At 46.4% G+C, this 26,495-nt stretch overlaps 1 protein-coding gene across 1 annotated transcript in view; it reads right to left on the bottom strand.

The window, feature by feature from the left end:
- SHISAL2B (shisa like 2B) overlaps positions 1–26,495 on the bottom strand; it is a 173,140-nt gene that overhangs the window by 36,896 nt on the left and 109,749 nt on the right. The window contains exon 2 of the mRNA XM_069749362.1: positions 24,286–24,443. Within this exon, the coding sequence (XP_069605463.1) occupies positions 24,286–24,443 (158 nt within the window). The remainder of the gene's footprint in view (positions 1–24,285; positions 24,444–26,495) is intronic.

Below are 26,495 nucleotides of genomic sequence, written 5' to 3'. Positions count from 1 at the left end.
GGAGGTGGAGCCGCATATTCATTTCTGTAATGGGTGGCCCCACGTGACCGCATACAGGAGAAGCTGTGGCCAGGACAGGACACTGCGAGGGAGCTGGGCGAGTATTTTAATAACAGCGGGCGGGCGCACAGGGGGTGAGAGGGGGGTGGGGACATGGATCTTTATTATAAACACGAGAAACAAAAAAAAAAAAAGGATTATTCATATCTTCTCTCTAGCAATTGCTGCTGCAGAGAAGATATGAATGGCGGCTTCAGCACCACGTGGGGGGGACAGCGCTTACTGTAGCGCTGTCTCCTGCACGGCACACGGACTGCACACGGACGTTGTCCATGTGCGGTACGTGTTTTACACAGACCCATTGACTTTAATGGGTCTGTGTAATCCATGCCCTCCCACGAACACTGACATGTCTCTGTGTTTTCCAAATGGACACACGGTCTGTGAAAACACGCTGACATGTGCAGAGACACATTGATTTCAATGTGTCTACGTGACTCAGTGTCTCCGGTACATGAGGAAACTGTCACCTCACGTACCTGAGCCACTGACGTGTGAAACCGGCCTTATGTGGAGAAAAAGTGAAACCACACACAAGTTACCCCATTTTGGAAACTACAACCTTCAAGAATTTTATCCAGGGGTATAGTGAGCATTTTGAACCCACAGGTACTATACAGAATTTCATAACTTTAGGTCGTCATATTGAACATTTATATTTTTTTCACGAAAATGTGGTTTTTGACCCAAATTTGTAACTTTCACAATGGATAATAGGAGAAAACAAACCCATAATTTGTTGTGCAATTTGTTCCGAACGTGACTATATGCAGCGCCCCAGAGATCTGGTCGTTGCAGTAACGTCGCTCTGCCACTAAGGGGAGTGATGGTACGTCTGACTGCACTAAAGGAGTTCTTTGACCAGGTATCACCAGCACACATTACACTTCACACTCCGGCCATTAGGGGGAGTAAAAGGCTTATTTATTGGGCCACTCCTCACATTGGTAAAACTAGGGGTTGGACAGGAAGTAAGTGAGAACGAAGCCTGGGAGAGCTCCAGGGAGGACCTGTCAGAAGTGGGAAATCTGGCAGGTACCTAGCGAACAGAACAGAACGTTACGGAACCGCGCCTTCACTACCTTGCGGCGGTATCCTAAGAAAGAGACACGAAGCGAAGGATATTGTGGAACAGTGAGAAACGAGATCAGCACAAAGGAGATCCAGTAGGAGTTGTGCTCCAAGAACGGCAACATTCTACTGAGGCGCATAGCGGTGGCCGGAGCACCGAGGAAGTAACAGTCTCCATGCATTACTTCAAACAGCGGCAGGACAGTTAATTACAGGTTGGCTGTCTACCATACAACACCTAAGAAGGACATAGGAGGCAATCGTGGGAGAGGGGCGACACTAGGGTTCCAGAATAACTCCAGGCCTACCTGTCATAAAGGTGCGTCCTAGCCATAACATACCTGGGGGACGGAGGAAGGAAAGATCTAGAGAGAACGAGAACAGAAGTTGTGAGGACTATCCTGAATTCTCAGCAGGGAAGCACTACAACACACAGGTGCTAGTGGGTAGAGACTGATTTCCACCTGCAAAGGGAACTCCGGATGTGCCTTCGGAGCGGCCGGTCTCAGACAGCCCCGTTGACAGTACCCTGGATTGAGGATCCTGAAACCTTCAGTAAAAGGTAAAGAAACTGAAACCTCGTTACTCCTCGCACTACACACCATCATCCCCTTATTGGACGCCCCTTAGCAGGGTCATGGACCGGGCCCAGCCACCGTGACATCCCCAGAACTGAGCCAGCAGAGGACCGGTACCGAGTAACCCGTGGCCCTGCGTCTGGGGGCGATCCAACTTGGCATCACGAACAGGATTGTACTTAAGCCTGAAGAATCAGGTCATGTGTGCCTTGGAACTGTGATTGAACTGTGACTTATTGCAAAGACTGTGTATTGCTATTTGCCGCCAAAAATCCGCCATTGCCTCGCCCTGTGGGGCGCGAAGGGAGGAGCCATAGCTTCGTGGGTGGAGCCGGCTGGAAAAGCGCGTGGAGTGGAAGACGCAGTGAGGCGCCGACCCCGGAAGGAGAACCCTGACCCCGACAGATTAACAAGGGGAAGGATCGGCCATGTCGGATTCCGGAGGAGCGGAGGCAGTGGCCACAGCTGCAGACTTGGGAGCGCATCTGGATTCTGCGCTAAGCACAGCCACAAACCCTGTATCACCGCTAGAGGTCGCGGGGCTTACCGCTCCCACCAACCAGCCGGATACTGCCGCCGCTACAGCAGCCATAATGCACTTCTCTATGCCGTACCTACCAGGGGCCGCCAGGCTCCCGCGATACTTTGGAGAAGCTCATACGTTAACTGACTTTAAAGAAGGGATTTGTAGCCTGCTCGAGTTTTATCCCTTGACGGAGCCTCAGAAGGTTCATATGATAATCGGCCAACTCTTTGGAGCGGCATTGAGGGAAGTAAAGTCCTGGCCCGCTGCGGACAAGAAAACTGCGCAACAAGTATTTGCCAAGCTTAAAGCCACCTTTGACACCCGCACCGCTACGGAAATTAAATTGACGTTCTATGGGTGCCAGCAGCAGCCGCAGGATAGCTTACGGGACTATACCCTTAATCTGCAGGAGGCGCTGCGGGCCATCAAGCAAAGTGACCCAAGCAGCATGCAAGATGAAGATAAACTCATGAAAGAGCGGTTCGTCGAAGGGCTTCTGTGCTGTAACCAAAGGGCCCAGCTACACTTCCTGGCCATGCAGAATGCAGATCTGACTTTCGCGCAATTCAAAGATAAAGCTATCCAGGCGCTACCGGAGCGGCAGCTCAGCCGTGCCACACTTCCCAGGCGGCAAACCCTCACATACCACCAGGAGGTGGCGCCGGACGCACCTGTCTCCACCGAGGCCGATGCCCAGATCCTGGAAGACGACTCCCCTGCAGGACTGCGCCTCCAGATACAGGAACTGACCAGGAGCGTTGCTGCCCTAGCCCGGACCGTCCAGTCCCTACAGGAGGCCCCCAAGGAGATGGCTTCCAGACCGGAGGATGTCCCCTGACAACAACCAAGGAGGGTTCCATCGACCAGAGGCAGAGACGACGATCGTTTTCATCAGGATGGACGACCTATCTGCTGCCGCTGCCACCAGGTGGGCCATCTTGCAAGGTACTGTCAGTTAAACGAGCAACCCCTGGGGCCAAGGGCCAACTCCCAGGAGTAGAACGCCCAGGCCCACAAAATTGGAGAGCCAAATACGTCGGGGGGCGTCCTGTTCTCCCCATCGTGATCGACAGTATCCCCATGAACGCTTTGCTGGACACCGGTTCCCAGGTGACAACTGTGCCCTACATTCTTTATAGGCGTTATTGGGAGGACACTGACATTACCCGTGCCCCTGATGATGATTTCACCATAATAGCTAGCAATGGTCAGCCACTGCCGCAAGTGGGATATAAAGAGGTCACTATTAAGGTGGGGCGGGTAGAATTGGAGGCCCAAGGAATTGTCATTGTTGATATTGACCGACGTGAACGTTACCCCATGATGACCATCGGTACAATGTCATAGAAAATTGTCTTGCAGAAGTTATTGTTTTGTTGCAGCAAGTAGCAGAGACAGCTGGTCACAGTGAGCAGCATGCTTTGCAGAAAGAAATCAGAGCCCTAATGCGGAGACAGCAAGTGGAGCTGACTGGTGGTGAAATTGGCCGGGTCACAATGAGTGATTCGAATCCCATTGCAATACCCCCCAGGATTGAAATGTTAATATGGTGTCGGGCAGCCATAGGCCTCGGGGGTAAAGACTATCAGGCTCTGGTAGAACCTGTGTATTCAGAGAATAGGCCTACCCTCCTGACAGCCAGAGGGGTGGTTGACGTCCGCAAGGGGAGGGTGCGGTGCGTGTTCTTAACTGCGGGGAGGAGGAAGTCCACCTAACCAAATATGTCACACTTGCCAAGCTGTTTACTGTTAATAATAGTGTGATACACGCACCCGGGCCCTTGGCTCCGTCCAAGTCGGCGGAGGACAATGGCTCTGCAGAGCAATCAAAAGATTGGTGTCAGGAATTACATGTGGGCACTGATGCTACTCCATCTCACCAGATACAGGGGGCCTACAGGGTGGTTCACGAGTATGAGTGGGTATTCAGCAAACACCCCCTTGATTTCGGGCGGGTAAAAGGGATTCAACATCACATCCCCACAGGAGATCACCCACCCATAAAAGAAAGATACCGTCCTGTACCCCCAGCTCATTATCAGTGTGCCAAGGACATGTTACGAGAGATGAAGGAGGCTGGGGTAGTGAGAGACAGCTGTAGCCCCTGGGCAGCTCCGTTAGTCCTCGTTAGGAAGAAAGATGGCACCATGAGGATGTGTGTGGATTATAGGCAATTAAACCGCATTACACATAAGGACGCATACCCCCTGCCTAGGATAGAGGAGTCTTTGGCCGCGTTAAAGTCTGCTAATTACTTCTTTACTTTAGATCTCACCAGTGGGTATTGGCAGGTTCCCGTGGCAGATGCGGACAAAGAAAAGATAGCCTTCACGACGCCGATGGGTCTCTGCGAGTTCAACTACATGCCCTTCAGATTGTGTAACGCCCCGGGGACGTTCCAGAGGATGATGGAGTGCTGTTTGGGACACAAGAACTTTGAGACCGTGCTGCTGTATCTGGACGATGTCATTGTCTTCTCTAAGACCTATGAAGACCATCTGAAGCACCTGGCCGAGGTATTTGAAGCGCTGTCCAACTTTGGCTTAAAGGTGAAACCGTCCAAATGCCATCTGCTCAAACCCAAGGTACAGTACCTGGGCCATGTGGTGAGTGCTGAAGGAGTGGCCCCAGACCCCGACAAGGTCACGGTGATCAAGGACTGGCCGCAGCCCAGTAACCTTCATGAGGTCCGGCAGTTCCTCAGGTTGGTGGGTTACTAACGGAAGTTTATCAAGGACTTCACCAAGAAGGCCGCGCCGTTGCAAGACCTGTTGGTGGGCCAGCCCAAGAAACCCAAGGGTAAGAATGCCCCGTTGGATTGGAACGACGGACTGGAAGGATCGTTCACTTGCTTGAAATCGGCACTGACGGGAGAGGAAGTACTAGCCTACCCGGAATACGACCAACCGTTTGTATTGTATACGGACGCCAGCAACGTGGGGCTGGGAGCGGTGTTGTCTCAGGTCCAGAAGGGCAAGGAACGAATAATCGCTTATGCCAGCAGGAAGCTTCGCCCCACTGAAAGGAACCCAGACAACTACAGTTCCTTCAAGCTGGAGTTCCTCGCCGTCGTTTGGGCCGTGACGGAGAGGTTCAAGCACTACCTGGCCTCCGCGAAATTCACCATCTTCACGGATAATAATCCACTTACGCACTTGGACACAGCGAAGCTCGGCGCCTTGGAGCAGCGGTGGATGGCCCGGTTGTCCAATTACGATTTTACCATCAAGTACCGGGCGGGGCACAAGAATGTGAATGCCGATGCATTGTCCCGAATGCCTCACCTACCCAAAACGGAGGAAGACCCAGAAGCATTTGAAGAAGTGGAGCTGCCCGCTTTCCATCGTCCCAAGGCAACTCAGTGTTCCCATCAGGTGGAGAACAGGCACAGAAACAAACAGGGCGCCCCGTTGAATCCCCTGCCCCACCATGGGTGGACAGAGAACCAGGATGGTGACCCTGCGGTCCGTCGGGTGAAGTAGCTCCTGACGCAGGCAGGTTTGCATCCTGGCCCGGATGATCCACTGGAGACATTACAGTTGTGGAAGGAGAGGGGCAAACTGTTTCTTCACGATGGCAAGCTGTGCCGAAAGAACATCGACCCTCGCACTCACGAATTAGTGTGGCAGATTGTGGTCCCCAGACAAGATGTGCCCATGGTCCTGGGAGCATACCACGATGGGGCAGGACACTTCGGATGGAGGAAGCTGGAGAGGTTACTCCGTGGGAGGTTCTACTGGGTCGGCATGAGGAAGGCCATCGAGAAGTGGTGTCGAGAGTGTGGCCCCTGCAGATCGGGACAGCCAACGGGCTCCCTTGCAGCCCATCATCACCAAACGGCCACTCGAGTTGGTTGCGCTGGATCATGTAAAGCTAACACCTAGCCGGTCAGGGTATATCTACGCTCTCACCATTGTGGACCACTATTCCAGATTCCTGGTGGTCGTACCAGTCAAAGATCTGACGGCTAGGACGGCTGCCAAAACCTTCCAGCAGTACTTCTGTCGACCCCATGGGTACCCAGAGAAGGTGTTGACTGATCAAGGGCCGGCATTTGAGGCGGAGGTGTTCCAGGAGTTCTGCAATTTGTACGGGTGTAAGATCAGAACCACGCCGTACCATCCACAGACCAACGGGATGTGTGAGACGATGAACCAAGTGGTGATCGACTTACTGAAAACCTTACCTGTAGAGGAGCGGAACATGTGGCCTACAAAGTTACCAGACTTGGTAGACATGTACAACCACATCCCAGTGAATTCCACCAACTGCACCCCAGCGTACCTGATGCGAGGAAGGTCTAGCAAGTTACCCGTCGATCTGGACATGGGGGTTCTGACCCCCGAAGATATATCACCAGATGCGGATTGGGATACCGAGAGGCAGCAGAGGTACAGCAAAGTACAGGAATGTGTGGAAAAGAGTCTCGCTCAGGCCAGACAGAAACAAGAGAGGGACTACAACCAGCATGCTCCCGCCGCTCCATTGGCACCTGGTTAGCAAGTACTCAAAAGAAAGAGGAGACTACACAAGCTTGATGATCAATATGAAGCGGAACCGTATACCATTCTCCCCTCCGACTTCGACATTACAAAGGTCTGTCTCATCAGTAAAGATGGAGGAGAGACCTCAGCGGCCATATCCAGAGACCACCTGAAAATATGCCCTGATAAGCTGAAAGATGGGGAAATAGATCCCAGGACTTCTCTGCCCGTCGAAGAAGAGAAGATGATACACACTGTTCTTGGTGATTTTCCCCAGTCCTGGTCTCAAATAAATCAGGCCATTGTGGTACCTGTCCTAACGTTCCGTCAACGGAGACCGCCAGAACTCAATGTGGTGCCAGGGCAGCTGGACCCGCCAGAGCAGCCAACCCCACCAGAAGATGCGATGCCAATGGTCGAACCAGCGGGTCCTCCCTCAGTCATCGGTGAATCTGCCATGCCCACCACTAATAGTGGTAGCACTGAGGACTCCAGTATGCCAGTGCTGCCCAGACTCACTAGAAGTGTAGCTAGAAGACAGTGCACTACAATAGCGATAGCAAGCGTAGCAGGTTCTGTCAGGCCAGTAGCAGCCCCTGCGCTACGTAGGTCCACGCGAAGCTCCAAGAATCAGACTCCACTTCATTATAGACCTTGGCGATATTAACGATAGTTGTTATTTGGTATAAAATGCTTGTGTAAATATCTGTGTTATAGGTAAAAAATGGACAATGGCGTGATGGACAGTGAATCACTCCAAAACTTTCACAGGGGCCCCTTTGTTTACCCGGGGTCCCTGCTATTCTATGGTTGCACCTACAGAACTGGGAGTCATGGACTGTGCATGACCAATCTTTTGCAACGTTCAAGCGTCCTTACCTTCCATAACGGAAAGCACTGTTATATTTATTTGTTAGAGTATATATAAGAATTTTTGTGTGTTTTCTATTAACATGTTTTGTTGTTCTTCTTTTCCCAGTCCGGGAGTACTGGATTTAACCAGGGGGGACTGCAGCGCCCCAAAGATCTGGTCGTTGCAGTAACGTCGCTCTGCCACTAAGGGGAGTGATGGTACGTGTGACTGCACTAAGGGAGTTCTTTGACCAGGTATCAACAGCACACATTACACTTCACACTCCGGCCACTAGGGGGAGTAAAAGGCTTATTTATTGGGCCACTCCTCACATTGGAAATAAACTAGGGGTTGGACAGGAAGTAAGTGAGAACGAAGAATGGGAGAGCTCCAGGGAGGACCTGTCAGAACTGGGAAATCTGGCAGGTACCTAGCGAACAGAACAGAACGTTACGGAACCGCGCCTGCACTACCTTGCGGCGGTATCCTAAGAAAGAGACACGAAGTGAAGGATATTGTGGAACAGTGAGAAACGAGATCAGCACAAAGGAGATCCAGTAGGAGTCGTGCCCCGAGAACGGCAACATTCTACTGAGGCGCATAGCGGTGGCCGGAGCACCGAGGAAGTAACAGTCTCCACGAGAACGAGAACAGAAGTTGTGAGGACTATCCTGAATGCTCAGCAGGGAAGCACTACAACACACAGGCGCTAGTGGGTATAGACTGATTTCCACCTGCAAGGGGAACTCCGGATATGCCTTCGGACCGGCCGGTCTCAGACAGCCCCGTTGACAGTGCCCTGGATTGAGGATCCTGAAACCTTCAGTAAAAGGTAAAGAAACTGAACCCTGTGTCCTCGTTACTCCTCGCACTACGCACCATCATCCCCTTATTGGACGCCCCTTAGCAGAGTCACGGACCGGGCCCAGCCACCGTGACATCCCCAGAATTGAGCCAGCAGAGGACCGATACCGAGTAACCCGCGGCCCTGCGTCTGGGGGCAATCCATATACCTCATATGTGGTCATAAACTTCTGCTTTGGCACATGGCAGGGCTGGGAAAGGAAAGAGAGCTATTTGCCTGTGATAGTGTCACGGTTTTACTGCAACAGAGCAGAGTCAGAAGACCGCAACGTCTGGTGGCTTCTACTCCGCCCCTGAGAAGAAACACTTATCCAGTGTATTAAACGTGTTTGTTTCTTTCAGCAGAACAGGGGTTAATCTGCAATGTTGGAAATTCCTGCATTCAGCTGTGCTTGGTTAACCACTCCTTTTTTTTTAACAATATATTTTTTATTCAAGAAATCTTATAACAACAGAAAAAACTTGTTTACACATTTATATCAATACAGCAGTCATGTCCAAATTACCACCACTAGTATAAACTAATTCCAAATTGGATATTATAGGAGAGGGGCGGGAAAGAAAAGATCACATAGAACAGCGGTGTCAAACTGCATTCCTCGAGGGCCGCAAACAGGTCATGTTTTCAGGATTCCTTGTATTGCACAGGTGATAATTTAATCACCTGCACAGAATGATTCCAGCACCTTGTGCAATACAAGGAAATCCTGAAAACATGACCTGTTTGCGGCCCTCGAGGAATGCAGTTTGACACCTCTGACATAGAAGGAAAGGTCACTGGGATTGGACACAAAAGGTAAATTAACCCCTTCATGACATGCGCCGTACTAGTACGGCGCATGTTGTGTCTGCTCCATTGATGTGGGTTCTGAGCCCACCTCAAAGTCGCGACATGTGACATGTGCATGCAATAGCGGCAGGTGGATCTGATGATCGCTCCTATGTAGCGGAGCCGATCCAGTTGTGCCAGGCTATAACTGAAGCATGGCAAAAGTTAAAAAAAAAGTTTTAAAAAATATGAAAATAAAATATGAAAGTTTAAATCACCTCCGTTTCACCCCATTCGAAATAAAACAATAAAAAAAATCAAACATACACATATTTGGTATCGCCGCATTCAGAATCGCCCGAACAATCAATTAAAAAAAAGGATTAACCTGATCGCTAAACGGTGTAGAGAGAAAAAAATTCAAAACGCCAGAATTACGTTTTTTTGTTCCCGCAACATTGCATTAAAATGCAATAACAGGTGATCAAAAGAACATATCTGCACAAAAGTGGTATCATTAAGTATGTCAGCTCGGCAAGCAAAAAAATAAGCCCTCACCCGACCTGAGATCCCGAAAAATGGAAATGCTATGGGTATCGGAAAATGGCGCAATTTTTTTTTTTTAGCAAAGTTTGGCATTTCTTTTCACCACTTAGATACAAAATAACCTAGACATGTTTGGTGTATATGAACTTGCAATGACGTGGAGAATCACAATGGCAGGTCAGCTTTAGCATTTAGTGAACCTAGCAAAAAAGTCAAACAAAAAACAAGTGTGTGATTGCACTTTTTTTTTGCAATGTCACCACACTTGGAATTGTTTTCCCAGTTTCTAGTACAAGACATGGTAAAACCAATGGTGTCTTCAAAAGTACAACTCATCCTGCAAAAAATAAGCCTTCACATGGCCATATTGACGGAAAAATAAAAAAGTTATGGCTCTGGGAAGGAGGGGAGCGAAAAACGAAAACGTAAAAACGAAAAAGGGCTGTGTCTTGAAGGGGTTAATAGATAGTGGGGGGGGATGAACTTTAGGAGCTTTGATTAAAACATTTTTGTATACCAGTCTGACCAATCTGATTATGCGAAGACCATAAGAACCAGGAAAAAATATTAAAAACCATCCTAAGTGTGAGCTATTGCCGATCCAGAAGTCTTCCAAATCTCCCATTGGTGACTGACTCTTTTTGCCTTATTGAGTGAACCAAACAACATTCATGTAGACAATGAGAATTTATCCTACCAATGAGATCCTCCTGTGTGGGGGCAGTAGCTTCTCTCCAGTGCCTTGCCAAGCTCTGACGAGCCGCTGTCAAAACATGGGTTATCACTGGAACTAGGTTTGGGGGAAGAATGTCCAACCCAATACTTAAGACTACCAAGGACCCCTCTAGGGTTAAGGCCAGCGTCACACTCGGCGTAAGACAATACGGTCCATAATTTACGGCCGTAATACGCTGAAAAGTCCCCAAAATAGTGGTCCGTATCTCCTCCGTAGGCAGGGTGTGTCAGCGTATTTTGCGCATGGCATCCTCCGTATGTAATCCGTATGGCATCCGTACTGCGAGATTTTCTCGCAGGCTTGCAAAACCGACATATGGACATACAATGGATCCATGTGCTCCAAAAATCGTAACAACATATATGCTGTCTATATACTGTATATATATATATATGTCAGTGAGACACATATATGTATATATATTAATATTTCATCCAGCGCGAGATAGCTTAAAAGCCGGTAATTCAATTGCCGGCTTTTGCTTTCTCCTTCCTAAACCCGACATGATATGAGACATGGTTTACATACAGTAAACCATCTCATATCCCCATTTTGTTTGCATATTCCACACTACTAATGTTAGTAGTGTGTATGTGCAAAATTTGTGCGCTCTAGCTATTAAATTAAAGGGTTAAATGGCAGAAAAAATTGGCGTGGGCTCCCGCGCAATTTTCTCCGCCAGAGTAGTAAAGCCAGTGACTGAGGGCAGATATTAATAGCCTGCAGAGGGTCCATGGTTATTGCCCCCCCCCCCCCCTGGCTAAAAACATCTGCCCCTAGCCACCCCAGAAAAGGCACATCTGGAAGATGCGCCTATTCTGGCACTTTGCCCCTGTCTTCCCATTCCCTTGTAGCAGTGGGATATGGGGTAATGAAGGGTTAATGTCACCTTGCTATTGTAAGGTGACATTAAGCCGGATTGCGTATTTCTCGCAAGTCACACTGCTGGTCCGTGTGTAATCCATATTTTTCTCGCCCCCATAGGCTTTCATTGGCGATTTTTTTTGCGCAATACGGTGACAAACGCAGCATGCTGCGATTTTCTACGGCCGTAGAAGACCGTATAATACGGATCCGTTAAATACGGCTGATAGGAGCTGGGCCATAGAGAATCATTGGGCCGTGTGTTATGCGTATTTTACGGATGTATTTTCTGCGCTCATAAGTCCGTAAAACTCGCCAGTGTGACGCCGGCCTAAAGGGAAACCTATCAAAGTCCTGATTAAATCTGCCACTCGATTCCAGAATCCTCTTATCTTGGGGCACCACCACCACACATGACCCAGATCCCCTTTTTACCGCATCCCTTCCAGCATAATGAGGAATATGATGTGTTAAATTTGGAAATTTTATAAGGGGTCAGATACCAGTTCTTATGTATCTTTTTTAGTTGTTCAAGATGGTTAATGCAGGAGGAGATAGTGCTTTCTCCCAGACAATCATATAAGGGAGTTTGACGGACTCAGTTTTTCCAAATAAACTTACCCAGTAGGGATTGTAGGAGCACTATCCATCTAGATGGGAATTTGAAGGGGAGACATCAAAACAAGTAGGTAATCTTAGGCAGCAACATCATTTTTACTATTTGTATTCTGGCAATCTATGACAGTGGGAGAAGGGTCTGCCTCTCCAAGTCCCCACGAACCTCTGAAATCAGCGATTCATAGTTCAACTTAATTATATTTCCAAATCTTGTAAATTTAATTCCCAAATATGCAAATCCTGCTTCCTCCCACTGAAAGGGAAAATGCTCTAGTATTCTATCCTTTACCAAAGGTGTAATATTTATGGGGAATATGATTGACTTTGTGGCATTTAATTTGTAATATGAGATTCTGGAGAATTCAGTTAGGGTGTCCATGACACTCACCAGGGACTCCTCCAAACTGGTATGAGATAATATCACATAATCTGCATACAATCCCACCGCATGGTCCATATCTCCCACACGTACTCCATGTATGCTTGGATTAGCCGCTTCATTAGCAAAGCAAAGATAAGCGGCAAAAGAGGGCAGCCCTACCGGGTGCCATTAGACATCACAAACCGGTCTGAGGTGAAGTCAGACGCATTCACCTCCACGTTCGGATTAGAATATAGGGCCAATATAGCCTTTCTAATATCTCCCAGAAATCCAATCTTATCAAGAACCTCTCCCATATAGCCCCAGTGCACTCTGTCAAACGCATTCTTGGCATCAAGAGACAGCAGTACACCGGAGAGTTTACTAGTCTCCATTATTTCCAGCAGATCTATTACACCTCTAGTGCTGTCCTTGGCCTGTCTCCCAAGGACAAACCCAACCTGGTCAGTTACTATCAGAGAGAGAAGAACTGACATTATTCTGGTCGCCAGGATTTTAGAGAATATTTTTAGGTCACAATTTATTAAGGAGATAGGCCTGAAATTACCAGGAGTGTTCGGGGGTTTCCCTGGTTTAGGAATGGTTGTGATTAGGGTTGAGCGAAACGGATCGTTCATTTTCAAAAGTCGCCGACCTTTGGCAAAGTCGGGTTTCATGAAACCCGACCCGATCCCTGTGTGGGGTCGGCCATGCGGTACGCGACTTTCGCGCCAAAGTCGCGTTTCGTATGACGCGCTTGGCGCCATTTTTTTCAGCCAATGAAGGGGCGTGGGCAGAGTGATGACATAGGTCTTAGGGGCGTGGACGCCTATCGCCATGTTGTCGCTTGTGCGCTGTAGCGATTTGCACTGTGTAACACCAGCTTTTCAGTTCAGGGACGGACGGAGGGGGGGGGGGGGGAGAGAGAGAGAGAAAAAAAAAAAAAAATCCCATTGCCTTTGCATTGGGTTTCGTGTTTCGGTCGATCCTCGACTTTTCGCCATAATCGGCCGATTTCACTCGACTCGACTTTTGAGATAGTCGGGTTTCGACCCGGCTCGACCCTAAAAAAGTCAAGGTCGCTCAACCCTAGTTGTGATTACTGCCTCCAGATTTTCATGGCTTATTGAAGAACTACATTTCCAAAATGTAAAAGTTTTTAGTAGGTAAGGAGCTAAAGTTTTGACGAAACTATGATAATAGGTGTTAGAAAATCCATCCTGGCCCGGAGCAGAGGATCACCTACTAGAACGAATTATTTGTTCTATTTCACTGATAGATAGGGAAGTATTAAGATCACTTAGTTGAGCTGCCGATAATTTGGGGAGTGAGATTCTTTCTAGGAAGTTACTAATTTCCTGTGGATTAGGCTGAACTGTATGGGGATCCTCTTTCAGGTTGTATAGTGAATAGTAAAATTGCCTAAATTCTTTAGCGATGTCGGTCGGATTTATTACTTTTGTCACATCAGGTTTATTCAAGTATGCAATCCTATTTCTTATCACCCTTTTTTTTGATTCTCCTAGCTAAAATCTTTCCAGCTCTATCTCCCATTGCATAATATTTTGTTTTGGACTTTTTAAGAGCTTTTTCGTACTGGAATAAAAGCAGAGCACGCAGCCTAATTCCATGTTCCATTATTTTTGGGACAACTGTGGGGTGGGGTTTTTCTTGTTGATTTGTTCCTGATTGTTAATTTGAGTTAATAGCTCTGACACTGTCGCCTCTCTCCTTTTCTTTTCTACTGCTGCCATTTTAATAAAAATATCTCTCATATATGCCTTGTGGGCTGACCATACCACTTCGTCTGAGGTGGAGTTATTATCATTTATGTCAAAGGAGTCTTTAAACTTGGTCTTTATTGACTCAATGTTTTGTTTGTTGGTCAGTAAAAAATCATTTAAATGCCACCTATCAGCTTTGATAGAGGAATCACTATCAGATACGGTGAGCGAGATAGGAGCATGGTCAGACCACGAGATGGCACCTATCGTTGCCTCAAGTGCACTACCTAGAATTCTATCATCCACAAGAATATAGTCTATCCTCTGTGAGGCAGTGACCCCTGTTACAGCTAGGGGGCGCTGTATGTGCTCTCCAGAACGTGCAAGGAAGCGTAGTGAAGCCATGAGGGCGTACTACAGACACAGCTGTGGCTGTAATTAGAAGAGTGAAGCAGTGACTGATTAAAAAGCCCTGTAGTGCTGGGGGAAGGGTGTCAGTGTGTTCTTGGAAGCAGACAGGGCAGTTGTCTGCAGCTCTCTCTCTGTGTGGAGCAGCACAGAGGCTAAAGGAACCAGAGAGACTGACACCCTGCGTCTTGGGCTGTCTTATGTGTACCCGGCTGCACTCCAGAGGATAAAGAGTGCAGTGTGCTGAGTGAGTACAGAGACTTGTTACCGGCGTGCGGTCACCCAGGGAAACTGGACAGAGGGAAGTTCGGCCTGTGTATTGACTGCGTCATATAGCCATGCATTATTAATGGACTGTATAAAGAAGCCGTATATTACATTGACTGTGTGAAGTAACACAATAAAAGAACGTTTTATTTGAACTTGCTTGGGTCACTGCCGTTTCACTGTGTATGGTCCTACCGCTGCATCACACCTCCTAAAGGAATTAAATCTAGAGGAGAAGTGAGAGAAATCCCTCTCAGAGCTGTGGAGATATCTCCAAATGTCATGTAAGTTATATTCTGAAACGAGAGATTTCATCTCTCCCCTAGAGGTACGTCTGTTTGAGCAATCTAAGACGGCAGACATGGGGAGGTTAAAATCTCCAGACAGTTTTAAACCCTTTGGAGAACACCTGAACCCTCTTAAGTGTTCATCTGATAAATGAGAACTGGTGCGTATTTGGGGCATATAGAGATACAATCGTGAAATGAATGTTATTTAAAAGAACAATCAAGGAAAATAAAACGCCCCTCCGGATCACTAGTAGTGTCATACAATTTAAAGGTTAGTGAGTCTCTTATAAAAATAGCCACTCCAGCTCTTTTAGTCTTGTTGTTTGCAAAGAACTGGTGTGGATATCATGGGTTATTTAGTTGAGCATCATCCTGCGCCAACAAGTGCGTTTCTTGAACAAAAATTACATCAGCAGTTTCTTTACAAATATTCTTCCAAAAGATGGATCTTTTACCTGTCAAGTTTAAACCATTGGCATTTATAGATAAAATCTTAATATGCATTGCTAATACTATATATTGCTTTATGTGAAACCACTGCTCCTAAATACGTGACAAACATGGGGAGGACAGACAGGGGAAGGCCGGACAGGGTAACAAATTTGCTTGAATATACAGATGAAGGGATATCAAACCAAAATTTTTGCTTCAACATAAGAGGAAGTCCCCTTACAATTCCAAAATCAAGCAAATAGTAAACAAAAAGGAAAAGAGTGAAAAAACAACTTGAGAGAGTGAAAAAAGGACACTCTGTGGGCAACTTTGCCTGGTTTCAACATCGCCATAGAGGCACCAGTCAAAGGGTAGAATTATATTCATATTTATTCACCTGACCTTGAGTCACGCCAGGGACATGTCAGGCAGGTCTTACATCTACTACGTGACAATAAATTGTATGTCAAACCCAAGAAGTGTATGTTCTCGATTGAGGAGATCCCTTTCCTAGATATGTATTGTCTGCCACCAGATTTTGCATGGATCCGACGAAAGTTCAGGTGGTATTGGAGTGGGATCGTCCAGAGGATTTGAAGGCGTTACAAAGATTCTTGGGTTTCGCCAACTACTACCGTAAATTCATAAAAAAACTTTTCGGTAGTAGCCAAACCGCTCACTGACATGACCAAGAAGAAGACTGACTTTTCCAACTGGTCCAGTGTTGCCAAGGAGGCATTTGACATATTGAAAAGGTGTTTTGCTTCAGCGCCGATTCTTATTCAGGATGACTTCTATCAGCCTTTCATTCTGGAGGTTGATGCATCCAAGGTGGCAGTGGGGGCTGTATTGTTGCAGGGTGCCTCAACTGGTAAATGACAACTATGTGCATACTTTTCAAAGAAACTGTCACCAGCAGAGAGAAATTATTGGTAATAGGGAACTCTTAGCAATCAAATGGGCATTTGAGGAGTGGCATAATTTTTTGGAGGGAGCGGTTTATCCAGTGATGCTTGTCACAGATCAAAAAAATCTGGTTTACTTGGAGTCGGCGAAACGTCTTACACCACGACAGGCAAGATAGACATTATTCTTTATCAGGTTTAACTTTTTTGTTACTTTTAGGCCAGGGAGCAAAAATGTTAAGGCGGATGCCTTGTCCCGCTGCTTCCCTGGGGGAGGAGATAAGTGTAAATTGGTACCTATTCTACAAAAAGGGGTAGTGATGGCATCTATAGGCTCCAATCTTTAAAGAGAGATTGCAGATGCTCAGGGGGATGCCCCTGCTACCTGTCCTCTATGTAATTTGTTTGTTCTAGTCAATCTCCATCTTAGAATCCTCAGTGAACATCATGATATGGTATTGGCTGGACATCCTGGGTATAAGGCCAATGCGGATCTACTTACTCAGCGTTGTTGGTGGCCAGGTGCCTGCGATATCTGTGTGCATTCTAAGTCCTGGCATACTCGTTCGTCTGGGGCTCTCAAAATGTTGGAGATTCCCAGCAGACCTTGGAATTATTTGTCAGTCGATTTTTATTACGGACCTACCTGTGTCTGCAGGGAACACTGTAATCCTGGTGATTGTGGACAGGTTCAGTAAAATCTCTCATTTTATTGCTTTGCCTAACGCCAAATCTCTAGTGCAAATTTTCATCAGGGAAATAATAAGACTGCATGGGATTCCTACCGATATTGTCTTGGAATGGGGGGGTGCAGTTTATCTCCAAATTCTGGAGGGTGTTTTGCACCAGTCTGGTTATCCAATTGTCTTTTTCTTCTGCTTTTCACCCGCAGTCTGTCGGGCAGACTCAACGGGTTAATCAGAATTTAGAGACATATCTCAGATGTTTTGTGTCTGAGAATCAAGAGGACTGGGTTACCTACTTACTGTTGGTTGAATTTGCGGTAAATAATCGTTGTTAGGAATCAACCGGTAAGTCCCCGTTTTTCAGGGCATATGGGTTCCATCCGCAGTCTAGTTCATTAAATGGTAATCACCCTTCTGGATTACTGGAGGAAGAACGGTTTTCTTCTTCCATTTCTACCATATGGCAGGGGGTGACTAATAATTTGCGAAAGATGGGCCCAAGTATAAGAGTGTGGCCGTGTAGGGGATATGAAATGTTTGTTGTTCCCTCTTCTCCCCAACCCCTTTAAGTGTGCATAATGAATATTATTAATGTGTTCGTATACGGTGGTACTGCTACACATAAAGAGTATTGCTACACTCCTTGTGTATTGCTCCAGATATATGTATGCCTTTAGATGCACAGTTGTTTGCACACTTTTGATAGGAAAAGTAAGTCTCAGAGTGCAGTATAGTGATAGGGGTGCAGTGCCCATAGTTGGCCATTAGAGGGGGAACTGTAGTATATAGTTATAGTAGGAGGGGCACAGTGAAACAAGAATAGTGTAAGCTTCCTAGTTTAGTCAGTCGGGGCCTGGGCACCCATGCAGCTCACAGGGCTGCCTGGCCAGGAGTCACTGTGCCCTACGACGTTCAAGGAAGGGGCCCAGCACAGCATACATAGTACAGAAGAATTCCTCTAGGAGGAAAGGAGTACGGCAGTGCTTCAGACTCCGCTAAAGGAATCTGTCCCCGCAGAGAGAGAAAGAAGATTGTTCAGCCAGGCAGCACAAGCAAGATGTGTCAGATCTTTGCCTGGGCGGCAGTTCTTAGAACCGGTGCAAAGTAGTGTAGGACTTCCCCATGTGAGGCAAGAATTCCAGAAGGAATAGATTCTGTGGGACCAGAAGATATGGTCCGACCCGGGGCTGAGCGTAGTGAAGGAAAGGACAGAGAAGGGATAGAAAGGAAGAAATCAACTGTGATACTTGAAGTGCCTGTGTTTGAACAAGCTGTGCTGAGTAAAAGAGTTAACATTGAAGTTAAGCCATAATGTTTTTCACTGTTCACTTCTCCAGAAGTTCGTGGCATCTGCAGTACCTTCACCTCTACCACCTTCTCCTGTCATTATCAATGGTAAGTGATACAGCTCATCATATTCAACATTGTCATTTTGTGGTGGTGATATGAAACTGTCTACAGACCTAACGCACATTAAAAAAAAAAATTCTGTTGCTAAAAGTGATACAGGCCGTCATATCCCACATTATAATTTTGTGGCTGTTAAATTGTGTGTGCAGAGCTATTGCACATAGTAAGAAAAACAACATTTTTGGGGTTTTACAAACGTGATACAGCAGGCTGAATTCGAATTTGAAATTGTTTGTAGCATATCTTTTAGTTTATACATGCTTCACTCACACTAAAAGAAAATTCTTCTGTTTCTAACGCCATACAGTAGGGGACATCTCACTTTGAAATTGTTCCTAGCATCTACAGTAGTCTGTTATACAGGCCTAATCCACAGGCACCCAAAAAATTCTTCTGTTACTAACGTCGTACAGTAGGGAACATTTCACTTTCAAATTGTTTGTAGCATCTAGTCTGTTATAGAGGCCTAATCCACAGGACTCAAAAACATTTCTTCAGTTACTAGTAGAGGATACAGTAGGGGATATCTTTCTTTCAAATTGTTGGCAGCATATATTCTTTGTTATACAGGCCTCATCCAGACTCAAACAATTCTTTCTTCTTTGACTAATGCGATTCAGCATTTACTGCTGCTAAAATTCAGATGTTTGCAGAGTTTAAAATCTAATCTTTTATTGCTAATAGGGTTTTAGGAGCACAGTATCTGAGCAACATGACTGGGAAAAAGCAAGGCCGTTGTGGAAGGGGGTTTAAACTTGGTATTCAAGGTGTACGTGGGGTAGGTGGTATTGTTTGTGAAAGCAGTAGTGAACTCAGTGTCACGTCCTATGCAAAGACTACTGACACAGAGGATGATCATGATGAGGTGTTAGATCCCAGTTGGCGAGGAAGAAGACGAGAAGGTTGCAATGCGCCGTACCTTGCAGACACATAGTGATGCAGCCATGATGAGCAATGAATCCTGTGACCAGCAGCATCCACAGGTCTGCAGCTCACAGGGGTGGCAAGTGTTGCCTAGCCTGAGCCTTGTTTCACACTGCGCAGGATGAGCCAACACACATAATCTGCCAACTTTGCAAAAAAAGTAGATAAAAAGTGCAATAATTTGACTACTACATGTATGAACCTTCACATGCACAATAACAATACTCTAAGAATCCCACTTTGCTAAAATGTGGACCAGCGGACCACAACAACCATCAGCCACCCCATCAATTGCATCTGCTGCTTCTTCCTCCTCCTCTGTTACCGTGCCAACTATGGAGATGCAGGTCTTCGACCGCAGCACCTCAGGTTCTTTACCTCCTCCAGTAATGCTGACTGAGAGCCTATCATTAGTTGTAATGGAAGCGAACATGCATGCTGTTTTTTACCAATCTCAGAGAACGAGCACACCACAACTTTCTCAATCCACCGTAACATCTCCGCCTGCACCTCCCTCACGATCTAGAAGTTTGTCTGGTTCACCAAACTCCACCCTCTCTCAGCACTATAGCGTGCACCAGCGTGTCGCAGACCCATTCCTTGACTAAATCTATGTTTGCCAGGGTGCATTTCACTACAGACACTTGGACGAGTAAGCATGGCCAAGGGCGTTTCATCTGGCTGACTGGGCACTGAGTGACTCTGGGGGCTGTGGGGGCAGGCGCTGCTCCACAAGTCTTGGAATCCCCAAGGCAAGACAAACATCTACGTTTAGCACTTCCCCCACTGCTTTTGCCTCCTCCTCTAGGGCCTCCACCTGCGCCCTCAACATCTGCCTTTATAAGACACACGTTTCAACAGTGCAGAGCGAATCCCCACCACTTCCATACTGCACAGCCAGGGCTCACCGCAATCTGGAAGTCTTAAAATTGATGTCTTGGAGAACGCAGTCATACAGCTGAAGTTGTGGACAGCTCTTCAGGATGAGTTTGAGCAATGGCTGTCTCTGCTGAACCTGCATCCAGGGAAGGCCATGTCCGATAACGGTGCGAACATAGTGACGGTCCTATGGAGAGGCAAGCTCACACACGTGCCTTGCATGGCTCACATCCTCATCTTTGTGGTACACCATTTTCACCACCACTATCCTGGCCTGGGTGAGCTGCTGCAGAAAGTACAGAAGCTGTGTGCTCACTTCCACCTTAGCACCCCTCTGGTCATCGACTTGCATCGATTCAGGGGTATTTGTCCATGCCAGTTAACAGGTTGATATGCAATGTGCTGACATGGTGAAATTCCACTCTGCACATGTTGCAGTAACTGTGGCAGCAGCAGCAATGAGCCCTGACACAGTATGTCATGTCGTATAGCCTTGGCTAATGAAGTGCAGACTTAGCGCATATCACGTTTTCGGAGTGGGCACAGATTAAAGACCTCTGCACCTTTCTGCACAGATTAAAAATAACTACTAAGATGGTTAGCACTGACTACGCCATCATCAGCATCACTATTCCGGTCATTTACATGCTGGAGCAGACTTTGAATAACCTGCGAGAGAAAATGGTGGTCCCGGGAGCGCTAGTTAAATGCCGCTGTCAGCGCTTGACGGCGGCATTTAACTAGTTAATGGGCACGGGCGGATCGCGATTCCGCTCGCGCTCATTGCGCACACATGTCAGCTGTACAAAACAGCTGACATGTCGCGGCTTTGAGATGGGCTCACCGCCGGAGCCCACCTCAAAGCAGGGGATCTGCCAGCTGACGTACTATTCCGTCAGCTGGCAGAAAGGGGTTAAAAACAACAGTATCACTGTGCTTGATTGGCTAGCAAACTCACTTCACCTTAACCCCATAGAGATAAGAGGAAGATGAGACACCAGACCCCACAATGCAGATGAGCTGAATGTTTCTATCAAAGCAACCTGGGCTTCCATAACACCTCAGTAGTGCCACAGGCTGATTGCCTCCATGCCACACCGCATTGATGCAGTAATTGATGCCAAAGGAGCCCCAACCAAGTATTGAGTGCATTTACTGAACATACATTTCAGTAGGCCAACATTTTGGATTTTAAAATCATTTTTTCAAGCTGGTGTTCTGAAGTATTCTCATTTACTGAGATAATGACTTTTGGGTTTTCATTGGCTGTAAGCCATAATCATTACCAGAATTAAACAGTTGAAATAGATCAGTCAGTTTGTAATGACTTTGTATAATATGAGTTTCACTTTTTGTATTGAAGAATTGAAATAAATTAACTTTTTGATGATATTCTAATTTTGTGAGATGCACCTGTATGTAGAGAAGGACTAATAACTGTGCTAAGCTTCATTGCTCTCAGTCCAGAGGAAGTGGGTCAGTGGAAATTTCTATATAGTAGGTAATAATCTAAGGGTCATTTCCGTCTTTCTGTCTGTCTTTCTGTCACAGATATTCATTGGTCGCGCCCTCTGTCATGGAAATCCAAGTCGCTGATTGGTCGTGGCAAAACAGCCATGACCAATCAGCGACGGGCACAGTCCGGCGGCAAAATGGCCGCTCCTTCCTCCCCGCAGTCAGTGCCCGCTCCATACTCCCCTACAGTCAGCCCTCACACAGGGTTAATGCCAGCGTTAATGGACCGCGGTGTAACGCACTCCATTAACGCAGCTATTAACCCTGTGTGACCAACTTTTTACTATTGATGATGCGTATGCAGTATCAATAGTAAAAAGATCTAATGTTACAAATAATAATAATAATTTAAAAAAAGGTTATTCTCACCCTCCGCCGTCGCGTCCTGTCCTCGGCAGTGCAAGCGGCAGGTTCCGGTGGCAAGGATACTATGCGAGAAGGACCTTCCATGACGTCACGGTCATGTGACCGCAATGTCATCACAGGTCCTGCGCTCATACCAACCCTGGGACCGGAAGCTGCCGCGTGCACCGCACAGAAGCGCCAGGACTACAAGGGGCCCTCGGATGGTGAGTATGTTTATTTTTTATTTTATGTCTTTTTTAACCTGTTACATACGTGGCTGGGCAATATACTACTAATAAGTAAAGCGCCATGGAATAAATGGCGCTATAACAATAAATAATAATAATATGCAATGTGGCTGGGCAATATACTACTTGAATTGCCAATATGCTACGTGACTGGGCAGTATACTATGTGTCTGTGCTGTATACTACGTGTCTCTGTGCTGTATACTACGTCGCTGTGCAATATACTACGTGGCTGGGCAATATACTACGTGACTGGGCAATATACTACGTGCCTGGGCAATATACTACATGACTGGCCAATATACTACGTGACTGGGCAGTATACTACGTCTCTGTGCTGTATACTACGTGGCTCTGTGTTGTATACTACGTCGTTGTGCAATATACTACGTGGCTGGGCAATATATTACGTGGCTGGGCAATATACTATGTTGCTGGGCAATATACTACGTGGCTGGGCAGGAGGCGGTGCCTGGGTCTCATTGAGCTCCTGCCGTGGTGCGCGTGCGCGCGCCTCCGTCGCGGCTCCGCCCTTTCCCCTCCGGCGACTTCCTGCAGCGGGCGCGGGCGGGACCTGCTGGTGCCCGCCGGTTCCCGAGGCCGGATATGTCCGGGCGGGGGCGGGTGGACCCGTGAGGGCAGTGCGCGCATGCGCCGGATCTTTACGGCAGCAATCTGGGACCGGACAGCTGTTTTTAATCTGCACATTATATAATGGGTTTGATGGGCACTAATAGAGCATACTACCCCCTTGAGAAAGCGAGGCGAAACGCGCGTCGGGGCGTGTATAGTGGCCTACCTGCAGTGAGGTGAGATTGTCCCCCTTTATCCCTCTCCCCCCCTTACTTCTATAGTGGCTCATGTTAGGCACTTAGTGTGGGTGGGAGTCTCCGGCTACTTACATATTATACTCAGAGTTTACTCCACATGAGATTTAGACTGCTGGGAGACTTTAGTGGGGATTTTTTCTTGCCTGCACCTTACTATACCTTATTGTGTGGTGTTATGTTTACTATTTATATGCGGTAGACCCAATCTTTTCTGGTGTCTTTTACTTGTTGTGTCTGTGTCTGCACTGTCAATATGTGACAGTTGCATGTATTTATGTGTGGTAATTATTGTTAATAAAGTTATGTTTATATCTGTTTTAACGAACTTCCATGTGTCCTCCTGATTTATATACGTGGCTGGGCAGTATACTACGTGTCTGTGCTGTATACTACGTGGCTCTGTGCTGTATACTACGTCGTTGTGCAATATACTACGTGGCTGGGCAATATACTACGTGACTGGGAAATATACTACGTCACTGGGCAATATACTATGTGGTTGGGCAATATACTATGTGGTTGGGCAATATACTATGTGGCTGGGCAATATACTATGTGGCTGGGCAATATACTATGTGACTTGGCAATATACTACAAGACTGGCCAATATTCTACGTGACTGGGCAGTAAACTACGTGTCTGTGCTGTATACTACGTGGCTCTGTGCTGTATACTACATCGCTGTGCAATATACTACGTGGCTGGGCAATATACTACGTGACTGGGCAATATACTACGTGACTGGGCAATATACTATGTGACTGGGCAATATACTACGTGGTTGGGCAATATACTATGTGGCTGGGCATTATATTTCGTGGCTGGGCAATATACTACGTGGCTGGGCAATATACTACGTGGACATGCATATTCTAGAATACCCGATGCGTTAGAATCGGGCCACCATCTAGTAAGGTAATAGTTTGCCAGATATTTTCATATTTCCACAACATGAGCATTTCAGTTAAACGTAAAACAGTTTGACTTGACACAACTTCCTTTCATATGTGAAATTTGCATAATTTTGGAATATATTAATCAATTAACAATTTTGCATTGGATTTTTTATTGTATTAATCTGGGTTGTACTTACCTCTATGTGATAATGATGATCCAGAATGTTGAAGCTTTAAACCCGTCTCTATTCTCTGTGGTTTTGTGTACAGAAATAAATAGCACAGGACGCACACACTGACTACAAACGCTAGTAAAACCAATGCTGCAATTGCCAGTCCAATCAGAGCTCCTATACTGCAAGAGAGCACATGAGAGAGTACGTTAGTGCATAGTCCAGGAGAAAAGTTAAAGAACATCCTTAAGAGCAAAGGTACTTTACAGTATATTAGTAAAGAGAAACCTGGTCTTGTATAATTTCTGTGCTGAAGTATGGTCTTGTTAGAATGGATCCAACTCCATATACATCATACTGTACTTCCAGTGCTCCTGAGTCCTGATTGATCACGTTCAGTACAGTTTCACATAGCTTTCATCCTGTCAGCATACCTTTCAGCACTGACATAGACTGCACTCCACCTTTGCCTCTGTGCTCTTTCTGCTTCTGCATAGTATCCTGCCTATCTGATTTTATCTTCTGTCATCTACATTAGTATAGCTGAATGTGTGTATTTACATAATTGTTAGCTGATTTCTCACAGAGTTTAACTTCTCTTCACTTCTCAACAACAGAGCTTGTAAAAACTAGACAGTAAAGAACTGAGGCACAAGCTGAACTATGTTACCATATGGTTGTTGCCAGCAGATAGATATGTGATATAAAACTCTAATTTCTGCTCTGTTGAAACATTAAATATAGCAGAAGATAATCTTTTGCCATATGCATCAACAGAGCAGAATTTGAGGTTCTACATCACTGATCTGTCACCAGCAGCAGGAAAGAAACACAGTTCAATTCTGCACTGTCTTCTCCATTGTGGAGAAGTGCAAAAGAGTTGAAATCTAAGAGAAGCAGATAAAAAATGTAAAAGCACAGTGGCAGATATTCTGATATAGATGGGCAAAAATAAAATCTGAGAGGTAGAATACTGAACAGGAGTAGATTCTACACTTAGATTAGCCATGCCTCCCAACTTTTGAAGAACAGATATATGAAGAACTGTTCTTCAAAAGTTGGGAGGCATGGCTAATCTGAGTGTAGAATCTACTCCTGTCCTGTATCTGTTCTTCAAAAGTTCTACTCCAGATAAATAATCTGGACACCACAGCACATTTTGGCCACGCCTCCTCACCCACCCGATTCCACACCCATTTACCATTTCTTTTTACCCTGGCAGGAGGGGATGTCAGAGGGGCAGTGGTAGTGTGAGAAATTCAGACTGCTGAGACTGCAGTGCATACAGTACAGATCAAAATTTTGGACACACCTTCTCATTTAAAGATTTTTCTGTATTTTCATGACTATGAAAATTGTACATTCACACTGAAGGCATCAAAACTATGAATTAACACATGTGGAATTATATACTTACAAAAAAGTGTGAAACAACTGAAAATATGTCTTATATGCTAAGTTCTTCAAAGTAGCCACCTTTTGCTTTGATGACTGCTTTGCACACTCTTGGCATTCTCTTGATGAGCTTCAAAAGGTAGTCACCGGGAATGGTCTTCCAACAATCTTGAAGGAGTTCCCAGAAATGCTTAGCACTTGTTGGCCCTTTTGCCTTCACTCTGCGGTCCAGCTCACCCCAAACCATCTTGATTGGGTTCAGGTCTGCTTCTTGGTCAAATAGCCCTTACACAGCCTGGAGGTGTGTTTGAGGTCATTGTCCTGTTGAAAAATAAATGATGGTCCAACTAAATGCAAACCGGATGGAATAGTATGCCGCTGCAAGATGCTATGGTAGCCATGCTGGTTACATTCTGAGGCAGAGCAGGGAGAATCGATCTCCCTGATCTGCCGCTATGGGGCCCCTGAGTGTTGTGAATTCTGTGGCTGAATTCACTCCTGTGGTCACAAGTGGTACTGCAGCTTCTGAGCTTCCTCCCTCAGGTGTTCTGGTGAGCTCGTTAACTGCTTCATTACTTAACTCCGCCTGATGCTGCTATCCTTGCTCCTTGTCAATGTTTCAGTGTTGGATGTAGTTCGGCACGGTGGTTTTTTTTTGCCCCCTTTGCGTGGTTTTGCTTTAGGGTTTTTTGTAGACTGCAAAGTTCGCTTTACTGTCCTCGCTCTGTCCTAGAATATCGGGCCCCACTTTGCTGAATCTATTTCATCCCTACGTTTTGTCTTTTCATCTTACTCACAGTCATTATATGTGGGGGGCTGCCTTTTCCTTTGGGGAATTT

This window comes from Ranitomeya imitator, chromosome 1 (genome assembly GCF_032444005.1).
Source record: "Ranitomeya imitator isolate aRanImi1 chromosome 1, aRanImi1.pri, whole genome shotgun sequence".
NCBI classification, from domain to species: Eukaryota; Metazoa; Chordata; class Amphibia; order Anura; family Dendrobatidae; genus Ranitomeya; species Ranitomeya imitator.
This window is presented reverse-complemented; position numbering and strand designations above follow the sequence as displayed.